Source organism: Ahaetulla prasina, chromosome 1 (assembly GCF_028640845.1).
Source record: "Ahaetulla prasina isolate Xishuangbanna chromosome 1, ASM2864084v1, whole genome shotgun sequence".
NCBI lineage: Eukaryota > Metazoa > Chordata > Lepidosauria > Squamata > Colubridae > Ahaetulla > Ahaetulla prasina.
Window position 1 is genome coordinate 269343985 of NC_080539.1, and position 22289 is coordinate 269366273.

General features: G+C 34.1%; 1 protein-coding gene across 24 annotated transcripts in view; it reads left to right on the forward strand.

The window, feature by feature from the left end:
* SOX6 (SRY-box transcription factor 6) overlaps window positions 1-22289 on the forward strand; it is a 517338-nt gene that overhangs the window by 242805 nt on the left and 252244 nt on the right. For 22 of the 24 annotated variants that reach the window (XM_058159020.1, XM_058158967.1, XM_058158946.1 and 19 more), the window contains one exon: window positions 7719-7929. In XM_058159020.1, coding sequence (XP_058015003.1) covers window positions 7719-7929 — 211 coding nt within the window. Of the gene's footprint in view, window positions 1-4605; window positions 4711-7718; window positions 7930-22289 lie in introns of all 24 variants that reach the window. The other 2 variants (XM_058159097.1, XM_058159106.1) reach the window with 2 other exon arrangements.

A 22289-nucleotide genomic window follows, 5' to 3' on the forward strand; every position in this document is an offset into this window, starting at 1 on the left:
CAATTTCCCAGTGTTCTTGTGAACTGATCTGTACTGTTTTGCTTTGTCAAAACTCCAACACAATTTGAGTTATGACAGGGAATGTTTAATATCCACACATGCCTTCAGTAGTTGAAGAACAAAGCATCAGTATAGTTTCCCTCAAATGAAAGGAATAACTAAAATGATAAATTTCTTTTAAAAATTCTCAGCATTCATAGAGAGAATTCCTTTCCCACACCTTAGGTGATCTTTGGCTCCAGAGAATATACATATTTCTTTGTATGCATCTCTAAAAGATATGATTTTGGTCTTAGGTAAGGAAATCTGATACATTGCATAGTTTGCATAGAGTATAATATGACACAACTGGTGTATTTCCTGAGAAGTGTGAACAAGGATGTGTATAATATTTGGCAAGGGCTAGATTATATGGACATGGATAACCTCTTTACTTACCATAATTCTTCTGCTACGCAATATTTGGATAACCACACTTTTTCAAGCCTTCATGACAACTAATGGGCTAAACATTTGCTTCTGTTAAACAACAGTTGAGAGATCCCCATGATTATAAAGATGTCACCAGATACTGATTTATTAGTAATCCTAATCAACATTTATCGCTCATTTGTAGACCAATATTGGAATAAGAAGTGGAGTATATATATGAGTATATACTCATATATGAGTATGAGTTTTGCAGGGAGGTAATCTGTGAAGGTAAAAGTGTCCCAGTGAAGACTTCCAAGTTATCTGAAACTCCGAATGAATGTTATTCCATAGAATACCAAATACCACAGTTATAGACATGAAAGCTCTATTTTAGCAGATATTTATGGTACATACACATAGTTGGTATAGCAGAACTTTTAGTCATTCACACACAGGAATCAACCCGAATTGATGTGAACAAGGCAACTCAAGGCACTTTTTGAGCAGTTCCTTGACGGGAATCTGTATTACACCTCTAACAGGTAGAACAGTTCACTGAAGTCAAAAAGAGTTTCTGTGCATGCACAGAAGCCACATTAGATGAAGTGAGGCAAGTAGTAAGTGCACAGCAACAGTCTCTTGATGCTTGTTATCAAAGCAGTGAAACAGAGCATATTGCTTTCAGAAACAAAATCATTCTCCACTTAATAAAGCTGTATTTTTAAACTGTTTAACATGTTTAAAATATGTAAATAGAACAGAGGATCTGATCAAAAAGGCTATTGGTGTATAAGGGGCTCACTTTAATCAATTTCTTGAAGCTATCTTTATGATTATCCAGGTATGAATGTTGATTTGGAAGAAAGGAATAACCCAGAATGCAAGCCAATAAGAAGGTGGAGGGAAAGTTCTAATATATGTGTAGAAACCTGCTTTAACTTCTCAGGATTTAAAACTATGATAGAATGTCTCTCTATGTTTTTGTGCATGTGTGTGAGTATGAGCATGTGTGTCTATGTATATGACAAAAATCAAGGGGGAGAAAATTTTTAAAAATGTATATAAAGAAAGGGAAGGATGAGCAATTCATTATTTTAAAAAATCAAATTGACCTGAAACATACATCCAGGAGGAATTTAGAAGCAGAAATAAATATTTGATAGCCTTCATACCAAAGCTGAATTCCCAAAAAGGTATCAAGGGTTTATGGTTAGACTTCCTGCAAGAGACTTCCTGCTGAGACATGAAGATGTGGCATAAAGATCTTGGTAAATCAACTTCTTTTAATGTAACTCTAAGACTGGATTTGCATGACACATTTAATCAGGTTAGTTATAGATCCAGCAGCTGCCTTTGCATAGCATTACAAAACTTGGTTAATTTTAACTTTTCAAAAATCTTGTTGTAGTGTGGTTTATCATATGTGCAAATTCACTCCATTCAATTAACTTGACTTTTCACAACAGTTCAAAACAGTTTCAAAACAGTATTAGTTGTTTTCTGACTTTTCACAACAGTTCAATCTGTTGTGAAAAGTCAGAAAACAACTAATAGTGTATATTGGGAAACTTTAATTAGGATCTTTAGGGTTAAAACACATACAGTCAGGAATCTTCAAGTCATTACAGTACTTTAATTTATAAACTAATTCAGAAAAATTGCAGAAATCATAGAATGTCTTAACATACCGATTGCATGTAGATGCTAGAATTAGGAATTCAAAGAAAAAAAAACTTTCATGTCCAGGATCAACTTAGATGTATGTTGAAGCTGTTTGGTTCCATTGCTGAACTGCTGTATTTAATAGGAAGATTTTCCTAATATTATCCAGAATTTATTTGCTGTTGTTTTCTTGTTGTTATGTGGGCTGTATTCTGAATAATGGTAGAACAGGACTTGGCCTTTCCAAATACCTTCTTTTCAGGTATTTGAAAAGTGTCACTAGCCTTCCCCAGTCATCAAGGCTAAAAATATGCCATTTATTTATTTATTTATTTATTTATTTATTTATTTATTCGTATTTCTATACCGCCCTATCTCCCTAAGGACTCAGGGTGGTGAGTTCCTCCATAGATTTTTAGTAACAAGGTTTGAATCCTCCAGTCACCATTTTCCTATGTGAATAATATAGAAAAAGATCCTACAGGGAATATACAAAGGAAACTGGTTTGTAGGAGGAGTGGCAGCCTCTGGGGCTAGAGTTAAAAGGGGGATCACCCTACTTAGCCACAAGCAGTTTTAAGTCCAACCCTCCTTGAATTCTGTTGACCCTTATCTAACTACAGGCAGGTGCTAACTGTTAACTGTGAAGATTCCTGTGCAAAGGCAATATAGTAATAAATCATTTTAATGAGACCTTCATGTGTAAACCTGGTATTTCACACCTGACATGGTTTTTTTAATAGTTAAAATGAATATATAAATAAAAAACCCAAACTATTTTATACTGGATTTATAAAAGATACTTGTTAAAGTTTTGAAGAATTTTGTGAGAAGAGAAAAAGAAAAAGGAAAACAAATCAAGTTCTAGGATATTTTTGAAGGGATCAAATAGATTAAGACTAAAAGGAAGGAATATAAAATTGGTTTATTTGATCAAGATATTATATGTATATGTGTGTGTGTGTGTGTGTATTATATGTAAATATTTACATATTTACATATAATGTAATTACATACATACATACATATTCATATATATGAATGATGAGGGGAGAGGAATCATTTCCTTACATAATTCTTTTTTCTTTGCCAAAAATGATGAAGGACTTTAAAGAACATTTGATGATCAATGAACTTCAGTTCAATTAATGTTTCCTAAAGAATAATATCAAAATTGGAAAAAACACCCCTTTCTAACCACTATATTATAAAGACTTCTCTTTCTATTCATTCATGCCCTACAGCAGAAATAATTCATTCTTTCAAGCTGCCTCCCACGTGAATGCCATGTTATTATAAAATACAATAGTCTGTTGTAATATACTCTTGCTGTATGGTTAAGGACATATGCAGGAAAAGCCAATAATGACCATATAAAGGAAATTCACACATAATTTCTTACAACAGTGTATGTATATGAAATGGAATAAATCTAACATCAATTTATCTGGTGTATACCACATAAAGACTATACCATGTCTAGGAGGGTTGAAGATTGAGTGTACTGGGCTAGATCCAGCCTAATTCAGTTGATTTTTTCAGTTGATAGACAAACATCATCGCAAAATTAAGAAAATTAAACTTAAGAAAATGTTAAAAATTAAGAAAAAAAGTTACTAAATAAAAAACAGCAAATCACATTAGAATCTTAGCATTCACAAAATGTAAGCTTCAGCCAAGATTATATCTGGCTGAATATTTTAAGATATTTAGGATTTTAAGGATCTACGAACACTGATCATGCTCCCAACAGCAATACTGTATTATATCAATGGCCTTAATTGATATTTCTCAATCTTGGCAACTTTAAAATGTGCAGATTTGAAGAATTTTCCATCCTGCATACTGGCTGGGAAATTCTGAGGTTTGAAATCCACAATTTTTTTTTATTTTTTATTTTGTCATATCAGTATATATAGCCATTAACAGGAAATGAAATAGCTATATAATATATAAGCATATATATAAGCATAAGTATGTAATAACTATATTAATTGGATATAATGAAAAGAAACAATAGGACAGGAACGGTAGGCACTTTTGTGCTCTTATGCATCTTGAAGTTCTTAAGGATTTGAAACACTGGTCAACATGATGGGCACATGTTATCATTCAGGCACATTTATTTTTAATCAAGTTACTTCCTTAGCAATAGCACTTAGACTTCTATACTGCTTCACAGTGCTTTACAGCCCTCTCTAAGTGGTTTACAGTATCAGCATATTGCCCCCAACAATCTGGGTCCTCATTTTACTGACCTTGGAAGGATGGAGTCAACCTTGAGCCTAGTGAGAGTCAAACTGCCAAATTTCAGTCAGCTGGCAGTCAGCAGAAGTAAACCTGCAATATAGCGTTCTAATCACTCCGCCACCTAATGGCTCATTAGGCTGAACCTTCAATTTCCACTGCAGCTATGCAGCTTACTGCTTATCATGTTTTTAGAGTTTGAAACAGGGCAGAAACATTTTTTTTTAAGTCACCATTTTTCTTTTACTGAGCTACCCACTTTACTGCTTTTTTTTTAACCAGTTTGCCAGTGGACCGTTTCATCATTCTTGCTGTCACTTGAGGTAGGAGGGTTTCACCCCAGCTCCTGAACCAAATGGATTTACCTAGGGCTGGACAACTAAGTAAGTAAGTAAATAAATAAGGGCCAGCATTTCAATGGTCCACTGGTGGAAAAGTTTTTTGGGTTTTTTGCCGAGTGGAAATGCTCAATGGAAAAGAAAAATAAGATTTAAAAAAGGCTGTTTCTACTTGGTTTTGAACTGGTAACCCTTGTCTTGTGAGGGAAACGTGATGATTGGAATCTTACTATTATAGGAATACCTGCAGTAGAGATTAGATTTATTTTAAATTTACTCCTTCGTGTGCATTTAGATGCTTTAATTCTGTTAACATCTTTTAAAAATAGTAGTAAGCAGAAGTACAGAAACAAGGATTATTTTGATCCTGTGGAATCACTGGCATGCATAAGAAGCTGTAGTCCCATCATAGTCCAATTCTTGACTTACAACATTTGTTTAGTCATCACTCGAAGTTACGACGACAATGAAAAAAGTGACTTATGAACATTTTTTCATACTTACGATTGTTGCAACATCCCTAAGGTCACATGATCAAAGTTTGGATGCTTGGCAACTGGCATGAATATATGACAGTTGTGCTGTCCCAGATTCAGGTGATCACCATTTGTAACCTTCCTAGCTGGCTTTTGACAAGCAAAATTGGAAGCCAGATTGCTGTAGACTGTTCTCAGGCTGTGGATCAAAAATCAAGAGAGTGCCAATAGCATTTAGGGGAAATTTGCAAGATTTGTTTTAAATCTGATCTGCCTTCCAAACAAAGAGTGAGTGCTGTTAAAAAGGTTTACTCTGTCTTTTACAGACAAAATGGGAGTGAGTTTTTTATTTATTTATTTGTCACAACAGTATATATAAGCATAAGCATGAAAATAACTATATAATATATAAGCATATATATGAGCATAAGTATGTGATAACTATATTAATTGGATATAATGAAAGGAAACAATAGGACAGGAACGGTAGGCACGTTTGTGCTCTTATGCACGCCCCTTACGGACCGCTTAGGAATGGGGTGAGGTCAGTAGTAGAGAGTTTTTGGTCAAAGCTTTGGGGATTTTGACAGATGTTTTGCTTTGTCTGGGCAAGATATGCAGCATCAAAACTAGCTCCAAGCTTTGCTTCTCTTTTTACCTGTGCAAGTGCTTGGTGGGCAATTTTTGTGCTGTAAAGTTTGAAAATCCCTATGACATAGTTTAAAATGAAATACTTAAACTTAAGTGGTATAATGATTTCTTTCACAGCCATAACACAATGAAACTAGTAGCTGCATAAATTCATTTGCTTTTTTAACTGGGAGATAACATTGGGATATCATTGAATCAGGTTTAAATTTTAAATATTTTGAGAGCTAAGGAATACTATGATTAGCTATGCTGAAGTAGAAATAACTAACTCACTCCAATTTCAGGTGCATATTTATCTTTCAAGGTCCTTATAAGTTTTAAGAAAAATTGAGTCTTGAGTACTTATATTCTCTATTAATTCTTTTTTTAAAGCCTAAGAAACTGTGACATGTTTTGAAAAATAAACATTATTTTTAAGTTTATGAAATTTATCATCAGAGTTTTTACCATGGTCAGTGTCTTAAGTATATGAAAAAAGTGGTGCCTGTCTTAAAGAAAGTGTTTCCATAACATCAGCAGTGATGAATCCCTATTACAGAAAAATAAAAATGAAGCTTATTTTTGAAATCTGTTTGCCATTATTTTATTTAATAGTGTTGGTCACAATATTTGAAATCCTATTTCAGAAGAAACTTAATTTTAACTTCTGTCCAATTTTTCCCTTGTAATTTATCCCCAAACTATTCTTCAAAATAGAATGAAAACTTATATTATGTTATGCATATATATTATATTATATTATGTTATATTATATTATATTATATTATATTATATTATATTATTATATTATATTATATTATATTATATTATATTATATTAACATTATATTATATGTCATTAAAATTTATATTATATTATAGATTAACATAATATAGTATAATATAATATAATTCAAAGAATAATATAATATAATATAATATAATATAATATAATATAATATTAACATTATATTATATTTCATTACAATTTATATTATATTATATTATATATTAACATTATATAATATAATATGATATGATATGATATGATATGATATGATATTATTATATTATTATATTATATTATATTATATTATATTATATTATATTATATTATATTATATTATATTATATTATATTATATTATATTATATTATATTATTCTTTGAATTCTAGAACATATGATTTAATATGCTGCTGGAATGAACTTACTGAAATATGCCGCAGACCTGAATTTTCATTAGTAGTAATTCATATAGTTACCTGTGCACATTCAGTGCTAGATGGCCACAGTTGGAATTCTACAAAAGCTTCCCAATCATTGATTTTTTAAAAGCTCTAGAAAAGAAAACCATAGGTGAGCTAGTTTATAGGCAAAGCTTGAGAAATTTTGAAGATTTTGAGCTTCTGACTGAGAAGGATTAAATAGAATTATTACTAATGTTTTCTTCAACCCATGCCTTTGACCATATGTCTATAAATTATATTGAAAATGGAGTCTCTGTGTATTTGGGGGAGGAAATGTTTCACCAAGTTAATCAGGCTGTGGAAGAGTGATAGAGAGAACATGTTGGAATTCTATCTAAGTTTTAAGCTCAGGTAATTAGCTCATCATTTCAAGATAAATAATAACTTTATTCTGAGTCAAAAAGTTTCTCTAGTTCAAGGACTTCCTTCCTTGAATTTATATATATAGCTTTTGGAGCCTTTGGACTCTTCCTTTTATGGGCTAAGACTCAGATGAAAAATAAATGATTTTTTTTTCTTCAGGGGCTAATCTAATGCATACTGCAGAGTTAAAAGTTCTTTTTATCAACAGCCAAAATAAAACTGTAATTAAAAAATTGGTTTAGTTCAGTATAATATTTCAAATTATTCAATTGCTTTTGAGTTGTAACAGACATCCTGTTATAATGTATTAAATATTATATTATTGTCTTATTTCTTTACAGGAGTCAGAAAATAATAAGTTATGTTCCTTATATTCCTTCCGAAATACTTCTACCTCACCACATAAGCCCGAAGAAAGTGGTCGTGATCGCAATGAGCTAATGACCAGTGTTAATTTTGGAACTCCAGAACGCCGCAAAGGAAGTCTTGCCGATGTGGTGGATACCTTGAAACAAAAGAAACTAGAGGAGATGACGAGAACTGAACAGGAGGGTATGTATGTGTATGTGTATAAATATGAATGTACCTGTGTGTGTGTTTGTGTATGTGTATATGTCTGCATGTTTAATTTCTGTCCTTCAGTCAAAAGATGAATTAAATATTAAGGTGAATCTATATTTGATGTCTACAGTATTTATAGAACTACTACTGATTTTTGTGTATTATGTTTGTCTGAATATATCCATAGTCATGAAAGATTACACCCACGCACACCCATGCACACCCACCCACCCACACCTCTCTTTCTCTCCTTCTCCTTCCCCCTTCTCTCACACACACACTCTCTCTGTATGTACATATATTTTACTGAGAAATTCATTAGACAATTTCTGATTGAGATTTGTGCACAAGAGACTAAATGGCATGTTGATTGTCAGATGTAATCTTATTTATGGTGGTACAGGACAGGTGGTACTGGAATATTTTGCTTCATTCTACAATCCGTGCTTAATATTTGAAGAGATCTGAGCCAAAGCTGATTGGATTTGGGATGGAAATCCAAGCAAAGAACAGATATTGTCTATTGGAGTTTCTCATTATCTAGTTTGAGGGGTAGGTTTCTTATATACCAATAAGAACTGTTTATAAAATGGTACCATGAGGTAATGATAAGCTTCCAAAAATTCAAAATGCCATTAAATGAGGTGAAGGTTGTGAAGCTTTTGATAGGTATGGATAAACAATTACCAGAATATGATTCTATTAATAATCTATATTGCAGTTTCTATGTTGTTGTTTTTTGGGGTAGTCTGTGGTTCAGTTGTGAAACTCTGGATGATGATGAAGAACCCCCCCCCCATGTTTTCCTCCTATATTGGCTAACATATTCCCTCTGGGACATATGTTTATAGTATCTTAAAAACATTGCTACAAATGACCCTGGATAGAACTTCAGCCTCGGGATATTTCAGAAGTGTTGGATTACAGATTCAGGTAAACCACAGCCATCAGAGATGATTACAATGGAGTGGGATCCTGCACAACTGGAAGCCATTAGGGAGAGGCTTTTCTGATATTTTTGGATCCAGTTCTGATCACGAGCTGAGGCCCATCAATTTTAATGGCAAGGTTTGGAGTGATTCAGTATGTTTACATTTTGCAGTTGAAAAAAAATGAAGCAGCAACTTTATAAGTAAGGTAGACTGAACTATACATGAAAATAGACAGACAGATTCTACATTTCTTTTTTGGCTTAGTTTATATGACAAACACATAGTTAAATATGTTCTGTATAGGTGTCTTAAACTTCACAACAGTGATAATGTCTCAGATTTTACACAGCCATCTGTCTTTAAATTTAATTTTGAAGTTCACGTTTAAGCTTTTTTTCCCCCAGCTAAGTTGCTGGCTTCATTTTGATGGCTAGATGATAGAAAATGTTTTAAATTTATTTTTATATTTGGACTCAGCTTTTTTAAAGAACAGAACAAAATAGAATATTCTTTATTGGCCAAGTTTGATTGGACACGCAAGGAATTTGTCTCTGTTTCATAAATTCTCAGTATACATAACAAGCAACACAGTGATAAATCATAAATCATAAGATGCAAATAAATCATATGACACAACCAACAAAGTGATAGTCATAAGATATGAACAGGAGAAGGTAATAGGAAAGATGAGAGGGATAATAGTAATATATTACGGCTACATGGTTAGATATCTTTAGACATAAGACAGTGCTGTGGGAATTATATGTTTAGCAGAGTGCTGGCATGATGGGAAAAACTATCTTTGTGTTTAGTTGTTTGGGCATGGAATGCTTTAGGAGTAGCATCCTGAGGGCAGAAGAAACTTTTTAAATTTCAAATTAAACATCACATTGCTAAGATTTGTTTCATTTTTGCAGTTAATGCACGGATTTCAAAGATTCATATTTCAAATTTTAACAATATTTCATCTACCTCCCCCCCTTAATATGTATTAATAACTTCCATGTGATTTCTCAATATGAATCAGCCATTATTAACTTACTTGGACTTCAAATAATATAGCCTGCAATGCTGTACTGACCCATTTACACCACTGACACTTACTTTCTACCAGACATTTCAAAAAGTCATTGATGAGAAAGTGTTCAAATTTTAATATGCTCCCTGGACTGTGTTCCTTGAGTGGATAAGAAAATTCAAATGCCTATTTTGGAAAAAGACCCTGAATTTAGACCAAATTACAGTGGGTAATGGCAGGATTCTCAGATATTATGCTTCGGATATTCAGATATTGTTAGTCTTTTTTCACTGAACAGGAAAAATATTTTAATTTCATGGGCATATTTAGATACTCATTAGTGTAAGATAACACAACTTTAATGTACCCAAAATAACTGAGAAAATTTAAAGTGTAATTAAACTAGAATAAACATCTTTCATTAGTTGAGTTTATAAATAACTATCCAATGTCTTACACCGAATGGGGTATATGTACAAACTTGCCATTTTGTATGCAACCCTTGCTTTCAGTTGATTTATATATGCCTAAAAGTTAATTGTTCAGCAACTAATTTCAAGTTCAGCTCAAAATAGTTGAAACTGTTAGTTTCAGCAAGAATTCACATTTTTGTAGAGCTGAAATGACCATGTTCTTAAGTTCTGCATTCCCCATATTTTATGTATGAATTCACAGCTCAGTGATTAATACAACAGCTAATAGAACATACCTGATTACAATGAAATAATTTTGATTATGATATTACATTAGCAATATCATAAAATGAACATAGAGATAGCCACACAAACTTAATGGACTTACATGACTTGAGAATTAATTAAGTCTGGTTAGTCACTCAAATTTTGTCAGCCCCTCACAAGGTGACATGCATAACAGGGATTGTAAAAATAGGATGAATAACAGAATTGTGAAAGCCGGATAAAAAATTCTCTCTGCCCCTCTTTCTTATACTAAATAGACTCAAGCTAGGCTTGAGTTACTTTCTTATGCTTACTTCTTCCTCAGGTCTGAATACATTTTTTTCCTAAAAATTATTCTCTAAAAATTCAGACCGTATGGGTCTGGATGGGGAGGAACAGGCTCAAGCTTAATCCCTCCAAGACGGAGTGGCTGTGGATGCCGGCAGCCCGGTACAGTCAGCTGCAGCCGCAGCTGACTGTTGGGGGCGAGTCATTGGCCCCGATGGAAAGGGTGCGCAACTTGGGCATTCTCCTGGATGGGCGGTTGTCTTTCGAAGATCATTTGACAACCGTCTCCAGGAGAGCTTTTTATCAGGTTCACCTGATTCGCCAGTTGCGCCCCTTCCTGAACCGAGATGCCCTATGCACGGTCACTCATGCTCTCGTTACCTCTCGCTTGGACTATTGCAATGCTCTCTACATGGGGCTCCCCTTGAAGAGCACCCGGAGACTCCAGTTAGTCCAGAATGCAGCTGCGTGGGTGATAGAGGGAGCGGTTCGGAGCTCCCATGTAACACCCAACCTGCGCAGACTGCACTGGCTGCCTGTTGTCTTCCGGGTGCGCTTCAAGGTATTGGTGACTACCTTCAAAGCGCTCCATGCCTAGGACCAGGATATTTACGGGACCGTCTACTGCCATCTTCTATCTCCCAGCGACCGGTGCGTTCTCACAGAGAGGGACTCCTTAGGGTGCCGTCAGCCAAGCAATGTCGACTGGTGGCCCCCAGGGGGAGGGCCTTCTCTGTGGGGACTCCTACCCTATGGAACAAACTTCCCCCTGGACTTCGTCAACTATCCGACCTTCGGACCTTTCACCGCGAACTTAAAACCTATTTATTCCGTCTAGCTGGACTGGCTTGATTTTTAAAATTTTAATTTGCTTTTATGGGTTTTAAATTTTTGTAAATTTTATAGGGTGTTATTGTATTTTAAATTTGGCCAATTGAATAAGTTTTTTAAGGGTTATTCTTAGTATTGTATGTGCTGTTCTTTTTGTATTTTATTCTGGCTGTGCACCACCCTGAGTTCTTCAGGAGAAGGGCGGTATACAAATTAAATTATTATTATTATTATTATTATTATTATTATTATTATTATTATTATTATTATTATTATTATTATAATAATAATTATTATTATTATTATTATTATAATAATAATTATTATTGTTATTGTTATTATTATTATTCATTCTTTCCCAATCCCCTGGCCAGGTCTAAACTCCTTCAAAAATCAGCATTAATTGCACATTTTAGTTTGTGAAATGGAAAAATTAAAAATACCGGCAGGATATAGTTAGCAAATTATTCAGCAAGTTATTTGTATTTTTCAACTGCACAATTACAGTATATTCTAGAGCATTTTTTTTCATGTACAAAGTAGAGTATCTTCCAGATTCATAAACTGATACATAATTAAAGCCAGTAATTTGTTTATTTAAGGCTTGTCATCAACTGCTATAATCAATGCAGCCTTCCAGTTACAATTACTTTTAATAAATGTATGATCCATCTTCTGTGAGAAGAAAATGTTAATGTGAACAAAACATCTATCTATCTATCTATCTATCTATCTATCTATCTATCTATCTATCTATCTATCTATCTATCTATCTATCTATAATCTATCACCTATCTATTGTATTTATTGATTTATATTATTTATATTTGTTGAATTCATGGTCAATAACCAAAGAATTATGATAGCAATAGCACTTAGACTTATATACTGCTTCACAGTGCTTTACAGCCCTCTCTAAGCAGTTTACAGGCTCAGCATATTGACCCCAACAATCTGGGTCCTCATTTTACCCACCTCGGAAGGATGGAAGGCTGAGTCAACCTTGAACCTGGTGAGAGTCGATCTGCCAAAATGCTGGCAACCGATGATCAGCAGACATAGCCTGCAGTACTGTACTCTAACCACTGCGCCACCGCAGCTCTTAATTATATTAGTTAATTATTAATTAGCAATACCCCCGTTTAAGGGAACATAGTCCAGGTTGTTTAATATGTTTTTTTCAATAATTTAAATGGTCAAGTACTAATCCGGATTACTCTGTCTGTGAAAGGAATAGTGAGTACATCAGTGTAACATAAAGCTGTTTTAATCTCCCCTAAATAATAGAGCTTCTGACAATATCATATGCATCATAGCAAAAAGCGAGCTGAGTGTAGACATTCCTTGCATTATTCTGGACCAAACAGGCTTCAATACAGTTTAAAAATTCTTGCACAATACTACATTTATGTATCCTGTGAGCTAAGTACTAATTTGAATGAGTCTCAAAAACAGAAGAGGAAAGAAGGGAACCACACAACAAATTGGATTGAAAACCAGCCATAGTGCATTGCTCCCAGCTTGCAAGAATGTGACATGCTGCAGTGAGATATCGTGACACAGTTGTTAGCCCAAGTGTTGACAGTGAAAGCTGACCCAACTTGTTGACAAGACAGGCAAAGAGCTTGTTCCACTTTCTGTTATAAACTCTATTTCCAATTAGATAGGAGATCTAAAATTGCTTACAACATAATTTGCAGGTGTTTGTTTACTGTCACCAAGCACAGGCACATCTAATAGCCTGTATCTAAAGTTATTTGGGCCTATGTGCCCAAATACTTAAACAATTTCTTTACTAGAAGCTCACTTTCGTTCCACTATTGAAGATAATGTTTAACTCCAAAATGAATCCATAAACCAATTATTTGTTTAATCAATTGAGGTCTGAATCCACCACAAATCTGGGGCACCTCACAGATTAAAAATAATAATAATAATAATGGAAAAACATAACCAAGTAGGAGACCAGAACACCAACCATAAACCACTCTCAATGGAGGGGACTACCTGCAAAATCATAATATTGACCATTGTTGTTATTCTGTATTAAATGACTGAACTACAGACTTTTTAGTTTCTTTCTGTTCCGACATACATTATCATCTACACAGAGATAAATAAAGCTCAGTGTGATATTAACAATATCATTTTCTATTATAGTAGCATTATTTCCTGATTTCTTTCCCATTAACCCCAAGCTGAGCAAGATATCCATATATATTTCCCTTTAAAGATTTTTGCCCCCCTTTGGTGGCAAAATAGAAAATGTGATAATATTCCTGCGCTACTGCTTGAATTTTATGAAGTACGATGATATAAAAGTAAAATGACTAATTAAATAAAATAATTTCCCCTCTAAAGGGGAACGCTCTGGAATGAACTTCCCCCTGGCCTACGTCAAGTGCCTGATCTTCGGACCTTCCATCGTGAGCTCAAAACACACTTATTTATTCAAGCGGGACTGGCATAATAGTGTTGAATTTTAAATTTGGGGTTTTGCTAATATTTTAAAGTTTTAAAATCTAAATTTTTAATTATCAGCCTTTTATAATCTGCTATGTTTTAATGTTGTTTTAATTGTATATATTTTGTGTTTTATCTTTGGCCCTGAGTCCTTCGGGAGAAGGGCGGTATAAAAATTTAATAAATAAATAAATAAATAAATAAATAAATAAATAAATAAATAAATAAATAAAGGACCCAATTTTGATTTTTTTGCCCTACTGGGATTTTATCATTAATGACCATTATCCAACTTGTGTGCCACCGGAGAAGTTTGATAAAAGAAAAGAAAAGTTTTAACTATTTTTGTATTTCCACTGTGGTATCTTTTTTGGATCTGTAGGCCCTTAAATCCCTTCAAATATCTGTGCTCTCCTGGACACTAAACTGGAAATGGAGTAACAGATTATAAAAAGTTTTGATAAAAATTATTTACTGTATAAATTTATTAAATTTGTATAGCCACCCATCTCATGCTCCTGCGCTAAAAGTCCCTCTCTTTAGGGTAGAGTGAAAGCTTCTTTTTCTTGTTTGGATAATGGATTGATCTGGTATTAGGCTGCTTGCTTGTGAGCATGTGAGAATTTGCTTTCATGGCAAATCTGTTTTCTGCAGATTAGAAGATCTCTTTGGAATACTACTGGAGTTTTGCTTTGCTGATGAATATCTTTTACCAGTGAAGTGACTATAGTTATATGCAATATAGCAGCCTAGGACTTTCTCATTTGAAACTGTTCTTTGAGACTGGCCTTTTCTTATTCTAAAAAAATGGATCTGAAAAGATCACCTGTAATGGGTACCACTTCTGGAGTCTCGTGTAATAGAAAATACACTGATTAGCACCATCGTCTAAGGAAAAGCAGCTACCATTTTTATGATTTGAGAGTTTTCAACTCAGTTCTTTGCAAAATCTCTGAATATTGGTTGATTCAATGACCAAGGTGGGGTTTTTTTTGTAAAATGTTCCTGCCAGCTTCTATTTCTGATGTACTGGCCTTTGTTTGAGGAGAAAACAATATTTATTTATTTATTTATTTATTTATTTATTTATTTATTTATTTATTTATTTATTTATTACACAGTATATATAAGCATAAGCATGAAATAATTATACAATATGTAAGGATATATATGAGTATGAGTATGTAATAACTATATTAATTGGATATAACGAAAGGAAACAATAGGACAGGAACGGTAGGCACGTTTGTGGTGTTATGCACGCCCCTTACGGACCTCTTAGGAATGGTGTGAGGTCAATGGTAGATAGTTTTTGGTTGAAGCTTTGGGGATTTTGGGAAGAGACCACAGAGTCAGGTAGTGTATTCCAAGCATTAACAACTCTGTTACTGAAGTCATATTTTCTGCAATCAAGATTGGAACGGTTAACATTAAGCTTAAATCTATTGCGTGCTCGTGTATTGTTGCAATTGAAGCTGAAGTAGTCTTTTACAGGAAGGACATTGTAATAGATGATTCTATGAGTTAAACTCAGGTCATGTCGAAGGTGGCGTAGTTCTAAATTTTCTAAACCCAGGATTTCAAGTCTGGTGGCATAAGATATTACTCTTTTAGTCCCTCTTTAGTGTTCATCTGAAGGCTTCATTGACACAATATATCTTTACTTCAGAAAATATATTTAATTCAGAATATTGCAAATATGCTGAAATACAAGTTATGAACGATCTGTATACGAAACCAATAATAATTTGTTAAACCTTCATGCTGCTTGACTTTCAAGTTTTTGGAGATTCCCTACTATTGCATAGAATTTAGAGTGTTATTATGGACTTCGCAGAATGATCAGAACTTATCCTGAATGGTGGTATCTTCAGAGATGAAAATCAGCCATCATTCTACTGTAAAAATGAAGCTTGAGATTTTAGTTGTAGTTCTTGACTTATGACCACTTAGCAACTGGTCAAAGTTACAACAGACCCAGAAAAGGGGTTTTATGACCCGGATTTGAAGTTTCAACATCTGCTCCCCCTCATCTGGCCCATAACCACATTTTGGGTGCCTGACAACCAGGTTCCATTTATGGCCTTTTTCAATATCCTATGGTCACATGACTGGTTTATGATCTCTCCCCCCCCCCCCGAAAACAGCATTTACTTCTGGTTTCATAGAATAGAATAGAATAGAATTTTTTATTGGCCAAGTGTGATTGGACACACAAGGAATTTGTCTTGGTGCATACACTCTCAGTGTACATAAAAGAAAAGATCATCAACAATTCTAAAAGTACCTGTCCCATAAGAAACAATGGGTTTGCTTAAAATGAGGACCCAGATTATTGGGGGCAATAAATTGACTTTGTATATAATATACAAATGGATGAAGACTATTGCTAACATAGTGTAAACCGCCCTGAGTCTTCGGAGAAGGGCACGATATAAATGCAAATAAAAAAAAAACTTGCAAAAAGATCATAAAATCAGGCACGGTTTTACTACCATCACAGCTTATGACCGAAATTGCAGGCTCAATTTCTGTTGTTAAGCTGAGGACCCCACTGGTATGGTACTTGCAAGGAATTAGAGCAGTCTTTATCTCCAGGTATCCTTCAGATCCGGAAAGCAATGTATTTGGGAAGGTTGAATTAAATAGTCATTGTTTCAAACAGGAGAAGATTTTGCCATATCGTAAAGACACCCCTATTAATTTACTTCTGTCATTAGGGAGAGTTTCTATGTAATACAATGTAAAGATAATTTCTCTATATTTGCTAAATCAGTTGTCTGTTTAAATTAATTTGCAGTTAATATTTTTAAAATGATAATTTATATCTTGTGCCATATTGATCTTTTTTAAAAAATACTTCCTTATTTTACTGGACAAAAAGTCAGTGTATAAATCGAATACAGAAATGATAATCTAAGGTATTTAGCCACATTCATTACTTTATCATATGTCATCCAGTCTCTACAAATGATACTTAGTGCAGCTTATCTGCAGCTAGGAGGTTAGATTTCCGTCTTAGTGTAACTCTAGCAATGTGGAATGCTAGGCTGGTTAATCATCTGGTATACTGGAAACTTAGCATTTCATTTCTGCTCATTCCCAAGATCCAGCTACTCAGGGCCCATGTTCACCGTTCATTTTCAGCCTTGATTCTCATGAACACTGTAATATCATATTTCAACAAAATGTTTTATAAATAGGTCTCCACTCCAGTTTCTGTATTGGAGGCCATCTTTCAGTATAATTTCACAGTCACATAATAGGAATTCTTATCTAAAATGTAACTATTTCCACTCGTCTGTTTGGTATAATAATCATATAACATTTTATCTTCAAAAAGAACAAGAAAAAATTGAGTAGTCTTTTTGTAACAAGTGTTTCTTTTTGTTTTTTTGTTGCTATTAGACAGTTTTGGGGATACTTTGAATACTTTATATAAAGGGCAGTAATGTTGCAGGAGATTTTTATCTTTTAGATGAGACAAAGACATATATGATCAGCACTGACAAGCACTAAAAATGCCCTTGAACTTTCCTGAGGAAAAATATCTAGGTTTAATGCCAGCTGTACTATTATATCCTGTTCGTCTCCTCCACATCCCACCCACATAGTTTCCATTAAAGAAAGCACCATTCCTCTATCTTCCTTAAATAGCTGAATATTCAAAGGCTGTGATTATCGTTTAGGTGTCTCTTTCTGACTAGATGTTATAAAACAATGAAAGTGTGGTATGTAAATTATATAAATGAAATAATAAATAATACATGATTAAGATAATCTTTTTATTATTCCTTACTGTTTCCCAAACATGTAATTTGAAATTAATCCATGTTTATTTGGGCTGGGAACTAGTCTGTGTGCTCGGTTTATGATTTGGAAAGCACTGAACACTTTTATAAGGAGGACTACATAACTGACTGCAGTCAGTAGCACAAGAGCCACAATGCCAATTCCTGGGCCTTTTTTAAATATATCTGAACTGCAGCCCCATCTATGATGGCTATTTATTTATTTGCCACCCATCTTACCTCAAGGGTGACTTATAATCATAAAAAATAAAAATACATACATTAAAAAATAAAACTATATATATATTAAAAACATAAAAAAATACAAAATCCAAACCATTCTGGACCAGTGAAAAGATGGGAGAGGCAGAAGCAGGATGCGGGGAGGTGGGATTTGTTGTTAATTGATCAATCACATACACTATAATACTCCCCCATTGGATCCCCAAACTAACTGGCAGAGCCAGATATTTAGGTCCTTTTGGAAGGTCAGGAGGATTGGGTCCAACCTCACACTGGGAAACCAGGGAGCGGGCAATGACAGAGAAGGCTCTTCTCATGCATCCCGCCAGCTGAAATAGTCAGGCAGAGAGGGCCCACAACAAGCCTGTCTTGCCAGCACAGATAGAATGGGGCAATCCATCAGGTAGCCTGGACCGTTACCAAGAAGGGCTTTAAAGGTGATTATCAACACCTTGAATTGCACCCAGAAGCAGACTGGCAGTCAATGCAGCTTGCTGAGCAGGGGATGTTACATGGGCCATTCATGGGGCACCAAGAACTGCCCATGTCACCACACTCTGCACCAGCTACAGCTTCCAAATGCTGTTTAAGGGTAGGCACATGTAGGATGCAGTGCAATAGTCCAATCGGGAGATGACTAGGGCCTGATCATGGGAAGATAGGGACTCCTGATCCAGGAAAGACTGCAACTGGCATAGAACCCAAAGTTGTGCAAAGGCTCTCCTAGCCATAACTGCAACCTGCTCTTTGAGCAAGGATCACAAGAGCAGGAGAACCTCCAAGTTGTAGATCAGATCCATCTAGAATAGTGCAATCCCACCCAGAATTAAAGATAACAAAGTCCCAAATCTTAGAGCCTCTTGCACCCAAAACCATTTGGTCTTGCCAGGGTTCAGTCAAATATCTTTGATACTCTTCAACTATTTTTCAATCGTCTAATCAATCAATCACTCATCTAACTCATAGTTATAAGGACAGTTTGAAGAGAAAGAAAATTATATTCTATAGTGAATTTATAAAACATATGAAATATCTTCAACTCAATGTGGTTGGCAAAAGAGAAAAATGAATATTTCAATGCAATAAATTTTGACAGCATAGATAACAATGTTATGATGTGACAATCCATTTTCACTGCAGATTAAAATATATTTGGTAGTTAAGATTAGAATTAACAAGTAATCTTGCTGTCTTTGTCATGACTTCCAGTTTTTGGTAATGAAAAATTCTTTAAGAAACTAGTCTGTGTGTGGATTAACTGCATATAAATTGACCTTATATGTCAGGCTTCAGTTTATTTTGGTGAACAATCTCTTGTTTCTTTGGAGATGAACTTTGGTTTTAGTTAGTCATATTTGTTCTGCTGTTCCTGCTGTTCTGCCATGGCATCTAAAAGCGTTTTAAGAGCTAGTGACTGCGGTAATGAATGAAAATGTATTTGGAGCACTGGGAGGACTGCATTAGACTGAATAGTCACCTTACTTGTAAAAGCACTATTAGAGAGGGGCAGCTGTAAGTAAGGATAACGATTTGTGTCCTGTGCTTATTTACAGAAAATTGTAAATGTATTATTTATTGAGAGCTCTCCAGACAGTGCTTGTCAGAATAAAAATGTCAAGTCTAAGCAAAATGTTATGATAATATAAAAATGCTAGGTACACATTTTGGAGATAGAGCTAATTAGATCAGCTATTCTTAAAGAAATGACATAAAGATGCTCAATGTTTCTACATACTTTAAATGCTAATGTGGTCCTTACTTTCACTAGACTACTTGCTTTGGGATATGTTTATCATTACTTTTGAAAATAATAACGTTAACACCTTTATGTTTCTGCCAAGTAAAATAAAGTAACATTTATTAAAAAAAAACCTACTTGTGAAATCAGACCTCTTTGACCATTAAAGAAGGATGGACGGGAAAAGAAAGGAGAAATATGGGAAATAAACAACAGCTCTTCATAGCTCTGTTTCTTTTTCTTTTTGTACATATATAATTTTTAGTAAGAACTTTTATTGTAAGAATTAAATCTAATTCCAAGTAAGCTTAAAGAAACAAGAGGATAGTAAAAAGTGCAAAGAAAAAGAAAGAGAAGAAGAAGAGACGTAACCGCCTCTTAGCTCTGTTTCAGTGCATGATTGCCAGTTGACAATTCTAAAAGGGAAGCTGGCAGGGAAGCCAGGAAGCCACAGTGAAATCTTTTCTAGAGTCAAGAGAATAAAACAATTTAGATTAGCTCTCATTCTGAGATTAATTAACTCCAACCCACTAATTATAGAAAAGCCCATTCCAATCTTATTTTTACCTTTTCTTGTAAAAGAAATAAATGGAAACACTGATAGGGTGATTTATTCATTTTTTTTGATATGCAGAAAAAATCTGTTGATTTTACAGTTATTATTATGGTTGGTTGCACAGTCAGCCAGATGTTTAGACTGCATTTGGCATCTTTATCCACCTACTGAGCATTTCCTAAGGACCTAGAATAGGCAGATAATGTTGTTTGATGGTGATGAAGGCATCATCGCAGGAATAATAATAATAATAATAATAATAATAATAATAATAATAATTATATAAATGTAATGTATAGTACTACCCACTCCAGATTTTGATGTCTGTTAAGAACAAGAGTGTGCCAATGTATAAAATTTAAAGAATAATTGGTTAAAAAAATATTTACTTTATTTCAAGATATTTCAATATTATTTTGGCATTCATTTTTCCATATTTTACCAATATTTATTTATATTTATTGTTCATGAAATTCTACCATCCCATTCCATTCCCTTCCCAACTACTCAAGTTAAGTTGTTTACATAATCTGAGGAAAAAAAAGGCATTTGTTTTTGTCTTCAGAATACAGCAGTATTTTTTTCATTACATATGTATGCTTTCTTTTTGTGATTTCTATGGTTCTTTGTTTATAAATAGGCTTTTATGTACACTGAGAGCATATGCACCAAAAGAAATTCCTTGTGTGTCCAATCACACCTGGCCAATTAAATTCTATTAAAAACTATTCCATTTGCTTCAGTCCAATGAATTTCAGACCAGGAAATGTAGCTTAAGAGGGATCATAGTTCAGTGTTCAGATACATAATTTGGATATGTATTTCTCTACATTCAATTCAATTCACTGAAATCTTAAGAGATTCTGAAACAAATTTGGGGAAATACATTTTAGAAGTATAAGTGCCTGAGGCTGGACACACTGATCTAAGTTCAAACTTAGATCGAACTTAGAACTAAGGAGAAATTTCCTGAGTTAGAACAGTAAATAAGTGGAACAACTTGCCTGCAGAAGTTGTGAATGCTCCAACACTGGAAATTTTTAAGATGTTGGATAACCATTTGTCTGAAGTGGTGTAGGGTTTCCTGCCTGGGCAGGGGGTTGGACTAGAAGACCTCCAAGGTCTCTTCCAACTCTGTTGTTGTTGTTGTTGTTGTTATTATTATTAATATGACCTGTCTTTGATAGCACAGATCAGGAAAGTGATGAATATTTGCCGAAATTAATCAAAGTTACTAATGGGTGGTTTATCCTTTGTAATAATGTGAGAACAAAAAACAGTGAAAGCAGATATAACTGTTATCACCTCAGACCCAAAAGTTTGCGATGTTCTCGTCCATTATTCTGATAGGAAGAGACAGGAAAGAAAAAAAGGATCATAAAGTAAATAATCAGCCACATCCATCCTAATCATGATCAATGGAAGAAATTACATTTCTGGAGTCATGACCATATTTTGACATAGGATGGGATTGTAAATTCATAAAACAATGGGAAGACAATTCGTCCAAAGCATGCCAAGCATGGATCAAAATGATTTAAAATAAATCTTACAGAAGGCATCAGAAATAAAAAACTTACAAAAATATGATTGAATAACTTAAATCTGATGGGATAATGATTGGAATAGAGTGAATGAAAGATATACTTTGTTCAAAAAGAAGCAAGGAAAAAAAGTGGTTGCATTAAAAATATTCACATCCACATAAAATTTGAAGGGGACATGTCTGATAACTGTATGAGAGAATCTAGCTAGAAATAAAAGAAAGTTTTAAATCAACATCTTAGGTGGTGTCTTTTACTGATAAACCA